At 56.6% G+C, this 18058-nt stretch overlaps 2 protein-coding genes across 2 annotated transcripts in view; both read right to left on the reverse strand.

Annotated features, from left to right (window-relative positions):
• LOC147084799 (uncharacterized) overlaps nt 1-18058 on the reverse strand; it is a 42338-nt gene that overhangs the window by 7753 nt on the left and 16527 nt on the right. Inside the window, exons 3-5 of the mRNA XM_085979337.1 lie at nt 14651-14848; nt 13239-13304; nt 11851-11916 (exon numbers count right to left, since the gene is read on the reverse strand). Coding sequence (XP_085835463.1) covers nt 11851-11916; nt 13239-13304; nt 14651-14848 — 330 coding nt within the window. The remainder of the gene's footprint in view (nt 1-11850; nt 11917-13238; nt 13305-14650; nt 14849-18058) is intronic.
• LOC147084800 (uncharacterized) lies at nt 1127-10053 on the reverse strand. Its single transcript, XM_085979511.1, has 5 exons — nt 9799-10053; nt 8898-8963; nt 7715-7903; nt 5719-6003; nt 1127-2736 (listed from the first exon to the last, which is right to left on the reverse strand). Exons 1-5 carry the CDS (start codon nt 9899-9901, stop codon nt 2420-2422), a joined length of 960 nt encoding a protein of 319 aa, XP_085835637.1. The 5' UTR covers nt 9902-10053; the 3' UTR covers nt 1127-2419.

Raw genomic sequence — 18058 nt, forward strand, 5'->3', positions numbered from 1 at the left:
TGAGAGAGAACGTGCAAGAGTGTGAGTGTGACAGAACGTGTGAGAGAGCGCGTGTGAGAGAACGTGAGTGTGTGAGAGAGTGTGCGTGTGAGAGAACGTGTGAGAGTGTCTGTGAGAGAGAGCGTGTGAGAGTGTGTGTGGTGCGAGGGTGCAAGTGGGTGTGTGGCACAAGGGTGCGAGTGTGTGAGTTGTATGTGTGGTGCGAGTGAGTGAGTGAGGGTGTGTGAGTGAGGGTGTGTGAGTGAGTGTGAGTGTACATGAGTGTGTGAGTGAGAGTGTGAGTGAGAGTGTGTGTGGTGCGAGTGGGTGTCGGTGGTGCAAGGGTGCGAGTGAGTGAGTGAGTTGTGTGTGTGGTGTGAGTGAGTGAGTGAGTTGTGTGTGTGGTGTGAGTGAGTGAGTGAGTTGTGTGTGTGGTGTGAGTGAGAGTTTGAGGGTGAGTGAGTGAATGTGAATGTGGTGTGTGAGTGTGGTGTGTGAGTGAGTGTTATGTTACTGGACTAGTAATCCAGAGGCCTGGGCTAACGATCCAGAGACATCAGTTCAAATCCCACCATGACAGTGATGCGCTATCAATTACTCATAAAAGACTGAGAGTTAGAAGAGTAACTAAAGGCTTTTATTAACAACAGAATGGAGCTCTGCCTCGAGTGGTCGACCGGTCCAGAAATACAAAGGGCTGGGGAGCAGTCACCTTTATACTAGGACCTGTGGGAGGAGTCAGCCGAGGCATGTCCAGGCATGTACACAGTGGAATACAAACAGGACAAACAGGAATACAAACAGTGGTTTACCACAGACAGCTGGGGAATTTTAAATTCAGTTAATTAAATAAATCTGGAATAAAAAGCTAGTATCAGTAATGGTGACCATGAAACTACCGGATTGTCGTAAAAACCCACCTGGTTCACTAATGTTCTTTAGGGAAGGAAATCTGCTGTCCTTACCCGGTCTGGCCGATATGTGACTCCAGACCCACAGCAATGTGGTTGATCTTAACTGCCCTCTGAGATGGCCTAGCGAGCCACTCGGTTGTCACCACCACCTTCTCAAGGGCAATTAGGGATGGGCAATAAATGCTGGCCCTGTCAACGACACCCACATCCCGAGAATGAATGAAAAAAACTCATTTTTTAAGTAATTATATATTTTATTGCAAAAATAAGCCAAAATTCACCCTGAGGATGAAGCAGAATTCATGCAAGAATCTTCTTTATCAGTGTTAAAACCACCAAACAAAATATCATCAGATTCCTCCCCATCCCGAGAACAGCTGGTTCCCCTCCTCAGTCAGGGTCCTCAGCTCCCAGCTGTAACTGGATAGGATCGTAGAATTACAATACTTTAAAAGCAACCGTGTGAAACTGAAGGTGGGTGCCTGTTATCCCACGACAAAGACTAAATCGCTAGTACGATAGCAAAATACTGCGGATGCTGGAAATCCGAAATAACAACAGAAAATGCTGGAAAAACTCAGCAGGCCAGGCAACATTCGTGGAGAGAGAAATAGAGTCAACGTTTCAGGTCGAAGACTAAATCGCCATTGATCAGAAATCAGTAAAGTGCTTTGAGTTGAAATACCGAACCGCGGCGACTGGAGCTCTTGATCACTTCACTCCCAGCTAACGTGGGACCGAATTCTCAGCCCGTCAGAACAATGTCATGTCACTAGGCTTTGATAATTGAGGCTGTTTCCTCGATTCCGCTCGACTGACTGCAACCGGATAAAGTGAACAATGACTCCCATTTCTACCGTACCTTTAACGGACGAAAGCATCTCGAGGCACTTCACAGGAGCGTTATCAAAACAAGAATTGACGCCAAGCCAAAGGAGAAGGGGTGCCTAAAACTGAGGTCAAAGAGGGGGGTTTAAAGGTCATGGCTGATCTTCGACCTCAACACCATTTTCCCCGCCCGATCCCCATATCCCTCGATTCCCCGAGAGTCCAAAAATCTATCGATCTCAGCCTTGAATATACTCAACGACTGAGCCTCCACAGCCCTCTGGGGCAGAGAATTCCACAGGTTCACCGCCCTCTGAGTGAAGAAATTCCTCCTCATCTCAGTCCTAAATGGACGACCCCTTATCCTGAGACTGTGACCCCTGGTTCGAGACTCTCCAGCCAGGGGAAACATCCTCCCTGCATCTACCCTGTCGAGCCCTGTAAGAATTTTGTATGTTTCAATGAGATCACTTCTCATTCTTCTGAACTCTAGAGAATATAGGCCTAGTCTACTCAATCTCACCTCATAGGACAATCCCCCCCATCCCAGGAACCAGCCTGGTGAACCTTTGTTGCACTCCCTCTAAGGCAACATTATCCTTTCTTAGGTAAGGAGACCAAAACATGTAGTATATTTTATTTTTTGCCCCGCACACCCCCCCCCCCCCCGCCAGTTATTTCAGACTGCGAGGGACTCCTCACTGTTCCTCGCCATCCTCACTCGAGATATCGTCACTCGAGGGGTCATCACTCGAGGGGGCCCGGCTGAGATTCATCTGGTTTCTGTTCCCGATCTGGAGACTGCTCAGCCGGTTACTGACGATCTCGATGTTAAATTCGCCACCTGACTCCGTGGCTCCGCCCCCGCGGTCCTCAGTATCGTCCAACTCCGAGGCTCCGCCCCTGCGGTCCTCAGTACCGTTCGACTCCGAGGTTCCGCCCCTGCGGTCCTCAGTATCGTCCAACTCCGAGGTTCCGCCCCCGCAGTCCTCAGTACCATCCGACTCCGAACTCCCTGTGAGAGAGCAGGGAAAGAAAGACTTGCATATTTCTACAGCGCCTTTCACAACATAGAAAAATAGGAGCAGGAGTCGACCATTCAGCCCTTCGAGCCTGCTCCACCATTCAATATGATCATGGCTGATCCTCTATCTCAATACCATATTCCTGCTCTCTCCCCATACCCCTTGATGCCTTTTGTGTCTAGAAGTCTATCCATCTCTTCCTTAAATATATTCAGTGACTTGGCCTCCACAGCCTTCTGTGGTAGAGAATTCCACACGTTCACCACCCTCTGAGTGAAGAAATTTCTCCTCATCTCAGTCCTAAATGTCCTACACCGTATCCTGAGACTCCTCGTTCTAGGCCCCCCCAGCCAGGGGAAACATCCTCTCTGCATCCAGTCTGTCTAGCCCGGTCAGAATTTTATACCTTTCAATGAGATCCCCTCTCATTCTTCTAAACTCCAGTGAATACAGGCCTAGTCGACCCAATCTCTCCTCATACGACAGACCTGCCATCCCAGGAATCAGTCTGGTGAACCTTCGCTGCACTCCCTCTATGGCAAGTATATCCTTTCTTAGGTTTCTCCAACCTCAGGACATCCCAAAGTGCTTGACACCCAATGAGGTACTTTTTGCAGTGTGGTCACTGTTGTAATCTAGGAAACGCAGCAGCCAATTTGCGCACAGCAAGATCCCACAAAGAGCAATGTGATAATGACCAGATAATCTGTTTTAGTGAATTTGATTGAGAGATAAATACTGGCCCCAGGACACTGGCGAGATCTCCCCAATGCTCTTCTTCGAAATAGTGCCATAGGATCGTTTACGTCCACCTGAGAGGGCAGACGGAGCCTCGGTTTAACGTCTCATCCGAAAGGTGGCCCCTCCGATAGAGCGGCGCTCCCTCAGTACTGCCCCTCCGATAGAGCGGCGCTCCCTCAGTACTGCCCCTCCGATAGAGCGGCGCTCCCTCAGTACTGCCCCTCCGACAGTGCGGCGTTCCCTCAGTACTGCCCCTCCGACAGTGCGGCGCTCCCTCAGTACTGCCCCTCCGATAGAGCGGCGCTCCCTCAGTACTGCCCCTCCGACAGTGCGGCGCTCCCTCAGTACTGCCCCTCCGACAGTGCGGCGCTCCCTCAGTACTGACCCTCTGACAGTGCAGCGCCCCCTCAGTACAGCCCCTCCGATAGAGCGGCGCTCCCTCAGTACTGCCCCTCCGATAGAGCGGCGCTCCCTCAGTACTGCCCCTCCGACAGTGCGGCGCTCCCTCAGTACTGCCCCTCCGACAGTGCGGCGCTCCCTCAGTACTGCCCCTCCGATAGAGCGGCGCTCCCTCAGTACTGCCCCTCCGATAGAGCGGCGCTCCCTCAGTACTGCCCCTCCGACAGTGCGGCGTTCCCTCAGTACTGACCCTCCGACAGTGCGGCGCCCCCTCAGTACTGCCCCACCGACAGTGCGGCGTTCCCTCAGTACTGCCCCTCCGACAGTGCGGCGCTCCCTCAGTACTGCCCCTCCGACAGTGCGGCGCTCCCTCAGTACTGCCCCTCCGACAGTGCGGCGTTCCCTCAGTACTGACCCTCTGACAGTGCAGCGCCCCCTCAGTACTGCCCCTCCGACAGTGCGGCACTCCCTCAGTACTCCCCCTCCGACAGTGCAGCGCTCCCTCAGTACTGCCCCTCCGACAGTGCGGCGCTCCCTCAGTACTGCCCCTCCGACAGTGCGGCGTTCCCTCAGTACTGACTCTCTGACAGTGCAGCGCCCCCTCAGTACTGCCCCTCCGACAGTGCGGCGCTCCCTCAGTACTGCCCCTCCGACAGTGCGGCGTTCCCTCAGTACTGACCCTCCAACAGTGCGGCGCTCCCTTGGTACTGCCCCCCGACAGTGCGGTGCTCCCTCAGTACTGCCCCTCCGACAGTGCGGCACTCCCTCAGTACTGCCCCTCCGACAGTGCGGCGTTCCCTCAGTACTGACCCTCCAACAGTGCGGCGCTCCCTCAGTACTGCCCCCCGACAGTGCGGCGCTCCCTCAGTACTGCCCCTCCGACAGTGCGGCGTTCCCTCAGTACTGCCCCTCCGACAGTGCGGCGTTCCCTCAGTACTGACCCTCTGACAGTGCAGCGCCCCCTCAGTACTGCCCCTCCGACAGTGCGGCGCTCCCTCAGTACTGCCCCTCCGACAGTGCGGCACTCCCTCAGTACTGCCCCTCCGACAGTGCGGCGTTCCCTCAGTACTGACCCTCCGACAGTGCGGCGCTCCCTCAGTACTGCCCCCCGACAGTGCGGCGCTCCCTCAGTACTGCCCCTCCGACAGTGCGGCGTTCCCTCAGTACTGCCCCTCCGACAGTGCGGCGTTCCCTCAGTACTGACCCTCTGACAGTGCAGCGCCCCCTCAGTACTGCCCCTCCGACAGTGCGGCGCTCCCTCAGTACAGCCCCTCCGACAGTGCGGCGTTCCCTCAGTACTGACCCTCCAACAGTGCGGCGCTCCCTCAGTACTGCCCCCCGACAGTGCAGTGCTCCCTCAGTACTGCCCCTCCGACAGTGCGGCGCTCCCTCAGTACTGCCCCTCCGACAGTGCGGCGTTCCCTCAGTACTGACCCTCCAACAGTGCGGCGCTCCCTTGGTACTGCCCCCCGACAGTGCGGTGCTCCCTCAGTACTGCCCTTCCGACAGTGCGGCACTCCCTCAGTACTGCCCCGCCGACAGTGCGGCGCTCCCTCAGTACTGCCCCTCCGACAGTGCGGCACTCCCTCAATACTGCCCCTCCAACAGTGCAGCGCCCCCTCAGTACTGCCCCTCCGACAGTGCGGCACTCCCTCAGTACTGCCCCGCCGACAGTGCAGCGTTCCCTCAGTACTGCCCCACCAACAGTGCAGCGTTCCCTCAGTACTGCCCCACCGACAGTGCAGCGCTCCCTCAGCACTGCCCCTCCGACAGTGCGCCACTCCCTCAGCACAGGCTGTGTGGAGGCTGTGGGACTGGGCCTGGAGAGTTACCTTGTGCGGGGGACTCCCCCCGGTGTTGGCCAGAGTCTCTGTTTCTCATGGTGTTTCCGGAGCCCAGTTGGGTGTAGCTATCCCCGTGTACATTGGCGGAGATGGTGTTGTTGCAGGGGCCGTGCTGGTGGATGCTGGTGTAGTTGTCTCCCGAGTGATGGTTCACCACGTAGTTGATGCTAACGTGATTCTCAACCTTGGTGACCCGGATGTTGGCGCTCTCTTGTCCCGCTCCTGTCCCTCTCGCTCGAGTCCCATTGATTCCACTCCCCTTGACTCCGGCATCTGTTGAACAGGAAAGATATAAAGAAGTCACAGAATCATAGTACAGCACAGAAGGAAGCCATTCGGCCCATCGCGTCTGTGCCGGTTCTTTCAAAGACCAATCCAGTTAGTCCCACTCCCCGCGCCCTCTCCCCATATCCCTGCAGTTTTTTCTCCTTCAGGTACTTATCCAACTCCCTTTTGAAAGCCACGATTGAGTCGGCCTCCCCCACCCTATCAGGCAGTGCATTCCAGATTCTAACCACTCTCTGCATGAAAAGGTTTTTCCTCATGTCACATAAGAACATAAGTAACAGGAGCAGGAGTAGGCCATTCGGCCCCTCGAGCCTGCTCCGCCATTCAATAAGATCATGGCTGATCATCGACCTCAACTCCACTTTCCTGCACTATCCCCATATCCCTTAATATTCAAAAATCTATCGATCTCAGCCTTGAAACATAGGAACATAGAAACATAGAAGACAGGAGCAGGAGTAGGCCATTCGGCCCCTCGAGCCTGCTCCGCCATTCAATGAGATCATGGCTGATCATCCAAACTCAGTACCCTGTCCCCGCCTTCTCCCCATATCCCTTGATCCCTTCAGCCTCAAGAAACATATCCAACTCCTTCTTGAATATATTTAATGAATTGGCCTCCACCGCCCTCTGTGGTAGAGAATTCCACAGGTTCACCACTCTCTGGGTGAAGAAATTCCTCCTCATTTCAGTCCTAAATGGCTTACCCCTTATCCTTAGACTGTGACCCCTGGTTCTGGACTCCCCCGACCATCGGGAACATCCTTCCTGCATCTAGTCTGTCTAGTCCTGTTAGAATTTTATAGGTTTCGATGAAATCCCCTCTCATTCTTCTAAACTCCAGTGAGTATAAGCCCAATCGACACAATCTCTCCTCATACGTCATTCCTGCCATCCCAGGTATCAGCCTGGTGAATCTTCGCTGAACTCCTTCCATGGCAAGAACATCCTTCCTCAGATAAGGCGACCAAAACTGCACACAATACCCAAGGTGTGGTCTCACCAAGGCCCTGTACAACTGCAGCAAGACATCCTTGCTCCTGTACTCGAACCCTCTCGCTACGAAGGCCAACATACCATTTGCCTTCTTAACCGCCTGCTGCACCTGCATGCTTACCTTCAGCGAGGTACATCAACGACTGAGCCTCCACAGCCCTCTGGGGCAGAGAATTCCAAAGATTCACCGCCCTCTGAGTGAAGAAATTCCTCCTCATCTCAGTCCTCAATGGCCGACCCCTTATCCTGAGACTGGGACCCCTGGTTCGAGACTCTCCAGCCAGGGGGAAACAGCCTCTCAGCATCTACCCTGTCAAACCTTGTAAGAATTTTGTATATTTCAATGAGATCACCTCTCATTCTTCTAAACTCTAGAGAATATAGGCCTAGTCTACTCAATCTCTCCTCACAGGACAATCCCCCCCATCCCAGGAACCAGTCTGGTGAACCTTCGTTGCACTCCCTCTATGGCAAGTATATCCTTCCTTAGGTAAGGAGACCAAAACTGTCCACAATACTCCAGGTGTGGTCTCACCAGGGCCCTGTATAATTGGAGTCGCCTTTGGTTCTTCTGCCAATCACCTTAAATCTGTGTCCTCTGGTTACTGACCCTGCTGCCATTGTCAACCGTTTTTCCGAATTTTTCCCTCGTCTCTCAGTGACTAGGGGTAGACACAGCATGACTCCCACCCGGCCTCACCTGCTCCGTCCCCCTCTGCGGTGCAGACCCACTCCTTGTCATCCTTTCTCACCAGGCCCCTCTTCTGGAGGGCGTAGAGCGAGGGATTCACGTCCTTACACGACACGTGGCCCAGTGCCTTGGCGACCTGTAGGGCAGAGAGAGGTCCCTGCTCCCTCAACCGTCCCAGGACAGAGCGCTCCACGGTACCTGCACAGCAAGGAGAGGGTCAGTCAGGGAAAGAACCAACTCACATTGATATATTACAGAGTATTCACAGCACAGGAACAGGACATTCGGTTCAACTGGTCAGTGCTGGTGTTTATGCTCCACGCGAGCCTCCTCCCACCCCTCTTCATCTCACCCCGTCACCATAACCCTCTAATCCTTTCTCCCTCGTGTTTATCCAGCTTCCCCTTAAATGCATCTATACCATTCACCTCAACCACTCCCTGTGGTACCGAGTTCCACATTCTCACCACTCTCTGGAAGGACAGAGGATCAGAGGGACCTTGTTGTGCATGTACACAGATCCCTGATGGCAGCAGGACAGGTAGATAAGGTGGTTAAAAAGGCATATGGGATACTTGCCTTCATTAGCCGAGGCATAGAATATAAGAGCAGGGAGGTTATGATGGAGCTGTGCAAAACGCTAGTTAGGCCACAGCTGGAATACTGTGTGCAGTTCTGGTCGCCACACTATAGGAAGGATGTGATTGCATTGGAGAGGGTGCAGAGGAGATTCACCAGGATGTTACCTGGGCTGGAGCGCTTCAGCTATGGAGAGAGACTGGACAAGCTGGGGTTGTTTTCCTTAGAGCACAGAAGGCTGAGGGGGGACCTGATTGAGGTGTACAAAATTATGAGGGGCATAGATAGGGTAGATAGAAAGGAACTTTTCCCCTCTCACAGAGCGTCTGAGATAAGTGCCGCTCTTAAACTGGAATTGTTCAGATTATTGATTCCTATCAGCCCATTCCTGATCCAGTGTTTCCCCCTCAGTCTCACAGAGTGTGAAGAGCGACAGGCGCAGGTCTCGAGGTGGAGTTTCTGTAAACTGTACAAGTTTATACAGTGCAATGAGCTCCGCCTGTGTCCCAGGAGCGCGAGAACCACTCATCACGACAAGGAAGGTGGTATTAGAGGAGGAGCCAGGGAGTAATCCTCGGAATCTGTCACAATCCCGCTCCAGAAAAGGACTTACCGACCGCAGATTGATCGCAGTTCACTGCAAGGCTGACCTCCCCATCGTACGGGACCACCGCGGTTCCTGGGAGCAAACAAAACAGGGGCATCTTCAGTAACATTCAGACATAAAGCGGGATCGGGATCACTGGTATTAGGATCATACGGGTTCAGGGTCACTGGGGGTCATGGGTCCCCACGGGCACTGACCCCTCTCTGGGGGTCACGGGTCTCCCCACGAGCGCTGGAGGACAGTACATTCAGTAATGTAGGAAACGCGGCAACCAATTTGCGTACAACAAGCTTCCACAAATAGCAATGTGATCCTGACCAGATTTAGTGATGTTGGCTGAGGGATAAATATTGACCGGGACACCAGAGAGAATGACCCCCTGCTCTTCTTCCAATAGTGGCCGTGGGATCTTTTATGTCCACCTGAGAGAGCAGACGGGGCCTTAGTTTAACGTCTCATCCGAAAGACGGCACCTCCGACGGTGCAGCGCTCCCTCAGTAACGACCCTCCGACAGTGCGGCGCTCCCTCAGTAATGCCCCTCCGACAATGCGGCGCTCCCTCAGTACTGCCCCTCCGACAGTGCGGTTCTCTCTCCGTACTGCCCCTCTCACAGAGCGTCTGAGATAAGTGCCGCTCTTAAACTGGAATTGTTCAGCTTATTGATTCCTATCAGTCCATTCTTGACCCCGTGTTTCCCTCCTCAGCCTCACAGAGTGTGGAGAGCGACAGGCGCAGGTCTCGAGGTGGAGTTTCTGTAAACTGTACAAGTTTATACAGTGCAATGAGCTCCGCCTGTGTCCCAGGAGCGCGAGAACCACTCATCACAACAAGGAAGGTGGTATTAGAGGAGGAGCCAGGGAGTAATCCTCGGAATCTGCCGCAATCCCGCTCCAGAAAAGGACTTACCGACCGCAGATTGATCGCAGTTCACTGCAAGGCTGACCTCCCCATCGTACGGGACCACCGCGGTTCCTGGGAGCAAACAAAACAGGGGCATCTTCAGTAACATTCAGACATAAAACGGGATCGGGATCACTGGTATTAGGATCATACGGGTTCAGGGTCACTGGGGGTCATGGGTCCCCACGGGCACTGACCCCTCTCTGGGGGTCATGGGTCTCCCCACGAGCGCTGGAGGACAGTACATTCAGTAATGTAGGAAACGCGGCAACCAATTTGCGTACAGCAAGCTTCCACAAATAGCAATGTGATCCTGACCAGATTTAGTGATGTTGGCTGAGGGATAAATATTGACCGGGACACCAGAGCGAATGACCCCCTGCTCTTCTTCCAATAGTGACCGTGGGATCTTTTATGTCCACCTGAGAGAGCAGACGGGGCCTCAGTTTAACGTCTCATCCGAAAGACGGCACCTCCGACAGTGCGGCGCTCCCTCAGTAAAGCCCCTCCGACAGTGCAGTGCTCCCTCAGTAATGCCCCTCCGACAGTGCAGCGCTCCCTCATAACTGACCATCCGATAGTGCGGGGCTCCCTCAGTACTGACACGCCGACAGTGCGGCGCTCCCTCAGTACTGCCCCTCCAACAGTGCGGCGCTCCCTCAGTACTGCCCCTCCAACAGTGCTGCGCTCCCTCAGTACTGTCCATTCGACAGTGCGGCGCTCCCTCAGTACTGACCCTCCGACAGTGCGGTGCTCCCTCAATACTGCCCCTCCGACAGTGCAGTGCTCCCTCAGTAAAGCCCCTCCGACAGTGCGGCGCTCCCTCAGTACTGCCCCTCCGACGGTGCAGCGCTCCCTCAGTACTGCCCCTCCGACAGTGCAGTGCTCCCTCAGTAATGCCCCTCCGACAGTGCAGCGCTCCCTCATAACTGACCATCCGATAGTGCGGGGCTCCCTCAGTACTGACACGCCGACAGTGCGGCGCTCCCTCAGTACTGCCCCTCCAACAGTGCGGCGCTCCCTCAGTACTGCCCCTCCAACAGTGCTGCGCTCTCTCAGTACTGTCCATTCGACAGTGCGGCGCTCCCTCAGTACTGCCCCTCCGACAGTGCAGTGCTCCCTCAGTAAAGCCCCTCCGACGGTGCAGCGCTCCCTCAGTAAAGCCCCTCCGACGGTGCAGCGCTCCCTCAGTACTGCCCCTCCGACAGTGCAGTGCTCCCTCAGTAATGCCCCTCCGACAGTGCGGCGCTCCCTCATAACTGACCATCCGAAAGTGCAGCGCTCCCTCAGTACTGCCCCTCCGACAGTGCGGCGCTCCCTCAGTACTGCCCCTCCAACAGTGCTGCGCTCCCTCAGTACTGACCCTCCAACAGCGCAGCGCTCCCTCAGTACTGTCCATCCGAAAGTGCAGCACTCCCTCAGTACTGCCCCTCCGACAGTGCGGCGCTCCCTCAGTACTGTCCATCCGAAAGTGCAGCGCTCCCTCAGTACTGCCCCTCCGACAGTGCGGCGCTCCCTCAGTACTGCCCCTCCAACAGTGCAGCGCTCCCTCAGTACTGTCCATCCGAAAGTGCAGCACTCCCTCAGTACTGCCCCTCCAACAGTGCAGCGCTCCCTCAATAACGCCCCTCCGACAGTGCGGCGCTCCCTCAGTACTGCCCCTTCGATAGTGCGGCGCTCCCTCAGTACTGCCCCTCCGACAGTGCGGTGCTCCCTCAGTACTGCCCCTCCGACAGTGCGGTTCTCTCTCCGTACTGCCCCTCTCACAGAGCGTCTGAGATAAGTGCCGCTCTTAAACTGGAATTGTTCAGCTTATTGATTCCTATCAGTCCATTCTTGACCCCGTGTTTCCCTCCTCAGTCTCACAGAGTGTGGAGAGCGACAGGCGCAGGTCTCGAGGTGGAGTTTCTGTAAACTGTACAAGTTTATACAGTGCAATGAGCTCCGCCTGTGTCCCAGGAGCGCGAGAACCACTCATCACCACAAGGTGGTATTGGAGGAGGAGCCAGGGAGTAATCCCCGGAATCTGCCGCAATCCCGCTCCAGAAAAGGACTTACCGACCGCAGATTGATCGCAGTTCACTGCAAGGCTGACCTCCCCATCGTACGGGACCACCGCGGTTCCTGGGAGCAAACAAAACAGGGGCATCTTCAGTAACATTCAGACATAAAATGGGATCGGGATCACTGGTATTAGGATCATACAGGTTCAGGGTCACTGGGGGTCATGGGTCCCCACGGGCACTGACCCCTCTCTGAGGGTCACGGGTCTCCCCACGAGCGCTGGAGGACAGTACATTCAGTAATGTAGGAAACGCGGCAACCAATTTGCGCACAACAAGCTTCCACAAATAGCAATGTGAGCCTGACCAGATTTAGTGATGTTGGTTGAGGGATAAATATTGACCGGGACACCAGAGAGAATGACCCCCTGCTCTTCTTCCAATAGTGACCGTGGGATCTTTTATGTCCACCTGAGAGAGCAGACGGGGCCTCAGTTTAACGTCTCATCCGAAAGACGGCACCTCCAACGGTGCGGCGCTCCCTCAGTAACGCCCCTCCGACAGTGCGGCGCTCCCTCAGTACTGCCCCTCCGACAGTGCAGCACTCCCTCAGTACTGCCCCTCCGACAATGCGGCGCTCCCTCAGTACTGCCCCTCCGACAGTGCAGCGCTCCCTCAGTACTGACCCTCCGACAGTGCGGCACTCCCTCAGTACTGACCCTCCGACAGTGCGGCGCTCCCTCAGTAACGCCCCTCCGACAGTGCGGTGCTCCCTCAGTACTGCCCCTCTGACAGTGCGCCGCTCCCTCGGTACTGCCCGTCCGACAATGCGGCGCTCCCTCAGTACTGACCCTCCGACACTCACTCAGTACTGACCCTCCGACAGTGCGGCGCTCCCTCAGTACTGCCCCTCCGATAGTGCAGCGCTCCCTCAGTATTGCCCCTCCGACAGTGCGGCGCTCCCTCAGTACTGCCCTTCCGACAGTGCAGCACTCACTCAGTACTGCCCCTCCGATAGTGCGGCCCTCCCTCAGTACTGCCCCTCCGACAGTGCGGTGCTCCCTCAGTACTGCCCCTCCGACAGTGCGGTGCTCCCTCAGTACTGCCCCTCCGACAGTGCGGTTCTCTCTCCGTACTGCCCCTCTCACAGAGCGTCTGAGATAAGTGCCGCTCTTAAACTGGAATTGTTCAGCTTATTGATTCCGATCAGTCCATTCTTGACCCCGTGTTTCCCTCCTCAGCCTCACAGAGTGTGGAGAGCGACAGGCGCAGGTCTCGAGGTGGAGTTTCTGTAAACTGTACAAGTTTATACAGTGCAATGAGCTCCGCCTGTGTCCCAGGAGCACGAGAACCACTCATCACAACAAGGAAGGTGGTATTAGAGGAGGAGCCAGGGAGTAATCCCCGGAATCTGTCGCAATCCCGCTCCAGAAAAGGACTTACCGACCGCAGATTGATCGCAGTTCACTGCAAGGCTGACCTCCCCATCGTACGGGACCACCGCGGTTCCTGGGAGCAAACAAAACAGGGGCATCTTCAGTAACATTCAGACATAAAACGGGATCGGGATCACTGGTATTAGGATCATACGGGTTCAGGGTCACTGGGGGTCATGGGTCCACACAGGCACTGACCCCTCTCTGGGGGTCATGGGTCTCCCCACGAGCGCTGGAGGACAGTACATTCAGTAATGTAGGAAACGCGGCAACCAATTTGCGTACAACAAGCTTCCACAAATAGCAATGTGAGCCTGACCAGATTGAGTGATGTTGGTTGAGAGAGAAATATTGGCCAGGACACCGGGGAGGACTCCCACCTGCTCTTCTTCCAACAGTGGCCATGGGATCTTTTATGTCCCTTAGTACTGCCCCTCCGACAGTGCAGTGCTCCCTCAGTACTGCCCCTCCGACAGTGCGGCGCTCCCTCAGTACAGCCCCTCCGACAGTGAGGCGATCCCTCAGTACTGCCCCTCCGACAGTGCGGCGCTCCCTCAGTACTCAGCCTCCGACTGTGCGGCGCTCCCTCAGTACTGCCCCTCCGACAGTGCGGCGCTCCCTCAGTACTGCCCCTCCGACAGTGCGGCGCTCCCTCAGTACTGCCCCTCCGACAGTGCAGCACTCCCTCAGTACTGACCCTCCGACAGTGCAGCGCTCCCTCAGTACTGACCCTCCGACAGTGCGGCACTCCCTCAGTACTGCCCCTCCGACAGTGCGGCACTCCCTCAGTACTGCCCCTCCAACAGTGAGGCGCTCCCTCAGTACTGCCCCTCCGACAGTGCTGCGCTCCCTCAGTACTGCCCCTCCGACAGTGCGGCACTCCCTCAGTACTGCCCCTCCGACAGTGCGGTGCTCCCTCGGTACTGCCCCTCCGACAGTGCAGCGGTCCCTCAGTACTGCCCCTCCGACAGTGCGGCGCTCCCTCAGTACTGCCCCTCCGACAGTGCAGCGCTCCCTCAGTACTGCCCCTCCGACAGTGCAGCACGCCCTCAGTACTGCCCCTCCGACAGTGCGGTGCTCCCTCAGTACTGCCCCTCCGACAGTGCTGCGCTCCCTCAGTACTGCCCCTCCGACAGTGCGGTGCTCCCTCAGTACTGCCCCTCCGACAGTGCTGCGCTCCCTCAGTACTGCCCCTCTGATACAGTGGTGAGGGAGCGCCGCACTGTCAGAGGGGCAGCACTGAGGGAGCGCCGCACTATCAGAGGGGCAGTACTGAGGGAGCGCCGCACTATCAGCCTGGATTATGTGCTCAAGTCTCTGGAGTGAGGCTGGAACCCACAACCTCCTGACTCCCAAGGCTTAGTGTGCGAGCACCGCAAATATCGTCGATGAACACTGATCGGAGTCCGGAGTACGTACCACTTGGTGTCCCATCGTCCCCGCTGCCCCGGCAGGCTTTCCAGTTCTTTTCCCCGACCTTCTCGGCCTTGTCTTGTTTCAGTAGCTGGTACAGGCACTGCTGGATGACGTTCTTCGGCTGTTTGAGCTCCTTTACGAGACTGAGCGCTGTCTTTGGTTCGGTGCCTCGGAGAGACGCCAGCACCATCTGGTGTAGATCTGCCGGGTGAGACCAGCTGGGGTTAAACAGTTGACCTGTGAGCCGCACAGAGCAGGAGATATACTGACCGGAAGCACGATGCACAGGGCAAGACTGAGATATAGGAACAGGAGGAGGCCCATTCAGCCCCTCGAGCCTGTTACACAGGAACAGGAGGAGGCCCATTCAGCCCCTCGAGCCTGTTACACAGGAACAGGAGGAGGCCCATTCAGCCCCTCGAGCCTGTTACACAGGAACAGGAGGAGGTCCATTCAGCCCCCTCGAGCCTGTGACACAGGAACAGGAGGAGGTCCATTCAGCCCCCTCGAGCCTGTTGCACAGGAACAGGAGGAGGCCCATGCAGCCCCTCGAGCCTGTTGCACAGGAACAGGAGGAGGCCCATGCAGCCCCTCGAGCCTGTTGCACAGGAACAGGAGGAGGCCCATGCAGCCCCTCGAGCCTGTTGCACAGGAACAGGAGGAGGCCCATTCAGCCCCTCGAGCCTGTTACACAGGAACAGGAGGAGGCCCATTCAGCCCCTCGAGCCTGTTACACAGGAACAGGAGGAGGCCCATTCAGCCCCCTCGAGCCTGTTACACAGGAACAGGAGGAGGCCATTCAGCCCCTCGAGCCTGTTACACAGAAACAGGAGGAGGCCCATTCAGCCCCTCGAGCCTGTTACACAGGAACAGGAGGAGGCCCATTCAGCCCCTCGAGCCTGTTACACAGGAACAGGAGGAGGCCCATTCAGCCCCCTCGAGCCTGTTACACAGGAACAGGAGGAGGCCATTCAGCCCCTCGAGCCTGTTACACAGAAACAGGAGGAGGCCCATTCAGCCCCTCGAGCCTGTTACACAGGAACAGGAGGAGGCCCATTCAGCCCCTCGAGCCTGTTACACAGGAACAGGAGGAGGCCCATTCAGCCCCTCGAGCCTGTTACACAGGAACAGGAGGAGGCCCATTCAGCCCCTCGAGCCTGTTACATTAGGAACAGGAGGAGGCCCATTCAGCCCCTCGAGCTTGTTACACAAGAACAGGAGGAGGCCCATTCAGCCCCTCGAGCCTGTTACACAGGAACAGGAGGAGGCCCATTCAGCCCCTCGAGCCTGTTACACAGGAACAGAAGGAGGCCCATTCAGCCCCTCGAGCCTGTTACACAGGAACAGGAGGAGGCCCATTCAGCCCCTCGAGCCTGTTACACAAGAACAGGAGGAGGCCCATTCAGCCCCTCGAGCCTGTTACACAGGAACAGGAGGAGGCCCATTCAGCCCCTCGAGCCTGTTACACAGGTACAGGAGGAGGCCCATTCAGCTCCTCGAGCCTGTTACACAGGTACAGGAGGAGGCCCATTCAGCCCCTCGAGACTGTTACACAGGTACAGGAGGAGGCCCATTCAGCCCCTCGAGACTGTTACACAGGAACAGGAGGAGGCCCATTCAGCCCCTCGAGCTTGTTACACAAGAACAGGAGGAGGCCCATTCAGCCCCTCGAGCCTGTTACACAGGAACAGGAGGAGCCCCGTTCAGCCCCTCGAGCCTGTTACACAGGAACAGGAGGAGGCCCGTTCAGCCCCCTCGAGACTGTTACACAGGAACAGGAGGAGGCCCATTCAGCCCCTCGAGACTGTTACACAGGAACAGGAGGTGGCCCATTCAGCCCCTCGAGCCTGTTACACAGGAACAGGAGGAGGCCCATTCAGCCCCTCGAGCCTGTTACACAGGAACAGGAGGAGGCCCATTCAGCCCCTCGAGCCTGTTACACAGGAACAGGAGGAGGCCCATTCAGCCCCTCGAGCCTGTTACACAAGAACAGGAGGAGGCCCATTCAGCCCCTCGAGCCTGTTACACAGGAACAGGAGGAGGCCCATTCAGCCCCTCGAGCCTGTTACACAGGTACAGGAGGAGGCCCATTCAGCTCCTCGAGCCTGTTACACAGGTACAGGAGGAGGCCCATTCAGCCCCTCGAGCCTCTTACACAGGAACAGGAGGAGGCCCATTCAGCCCCTCGAGCCTGTTACACAGGTACAGGAGGAGGCCCATTCAGCCCCTCGAGCCTGTTACACAGGTACAGGAGGAGGCCCATTCAGCCCCTCGAGCCTGTTACACTGGAACAGGAGGAGGCCCATTCAGCCCCTCGAGCCTGTTACACAGGTACAGGAGGAGGCCCATTCAGCCCCTCGAGCCTGTTCCACAGGAACAGGAGGCCCATTCAGCCCCTCGAGACTGTTACACAAGAACAGGAGGAGGCCCATTCAGCTCCTCGAGCCTGTTACACAGGTACAGGAGGAGGCCCATTCAGCCCCTCGAGCCTGTTACACAGGAACAGGAGGAGGCCCATTCAGCCCCTCGAGACTGTTACACAGGAACAGGAGGAGGCCCATTCAGCCCCTCGAGACTGTTACACAAGAACAGGAGGAGGCCCATTCAGCTCCTCGAGCCTGTTACACAGGTACAGGAGGAGGCCCATTCAGCCCCTCGAGCCTGTTACACAGGAACAGGAGGAGGCCCATTCAGCCCCTCGAGTCTGTTACACAGGAACAGGAGGAGGCCCATTCAGCCCCTCGAGCCTGTTGCACAGGAACAGGAGGAGGCCCATTCAGCCCCCTCGAGCCTGTTACACAGGAACAGGAGGAGGCCCATTCAGCCCCCTCGAGCCTGTTACACAGGAACAGGAGGAGGCCCATTCAGCCCCTCGAGCCTGTTACACAGGAACAGGAGGAGGCCCATTCAGCCCCTCGAGCCTGTTGCACAGGAACAGGAGGAGGCCCATTCAGCCCCTCGAGCCTGTTACACAGGAACAGGAGGAGGCCCATTCAGCCCCCTCGAGCCTGTTACACAGGAACAGGAGGAGGCCCATTCAGCCCCTCGAGCCTGTTACACAGGAACAGGAGGAGGCCCATTCAGCCCCCTCGAGCCTGTTACTCAGGAACAGGAGGAGGTCCATTCAGCTCCTCGAGCCTTTTACACAGGAACAGGAGGAGGCCCATTCAGCCCCCTCGAGCCTGTTACTCAGGAACAGGAGGAGGTCCATTCAGCTCCTCGAGCCTTTTACACAGGAACAGGAGGAGGCCCATTCAGCCCCTCGAGCCTGTTACACAGGAACAGGAGGAGGCCCATTCAGCCCCTCGAGCCTGTTACACAGGAACAGGAGGAGGCCCATTCAGCCCCCTCGAGCCTGTTACACAGGAACAGGAGGAGGCCCATTCAGCCCCTCGAGCCTGTTACACAGGA

This window comes from Somniosus microcephalus, unplaced genomic scaffold (assembly GCF_052327205.1).
Source record: "Somniosus microcephalus isolate GS21.2 unplaced genomic scaffold, FLI_Smic_1.0 unresolved_chr9, whole genome shotgun sequence".
NCBI lineage: Eukaryota > Metazoa > Chordata > Chondrichthyes > Squaliformes > Somniosidae > Somniosus > Somniosus microcephalus.

What these genes read in the sequence shown, in the direction of transcription:
- LOC147084800 (XM_085979511.1), bottom strand. Translation starts at nt 9,901, where the DNA reads ATGTTACTGAAGATGCCCCTGTTTTGTTTGCTCCCAGGAACCGCGGTG. An exon ending in CTGCGATCAATCTGCGGTCG is followed by an intron (nt 8,964 to 9,798) that starts GTAAGTCCTTTT and finishes GTTTGCTCCCAG; the next exon opens with GAACCGCGGTGGTCCCGTAC. An exon ending in CGCAGAGGGGGACGGAGCAG is followed by an intron (nt 6,004 to 7,714) that starts GTGAGGCCGGGT and finishes CCTGTTCAACAG; the next exon opens with ATGCCGGAGTCAAGGGGAGT.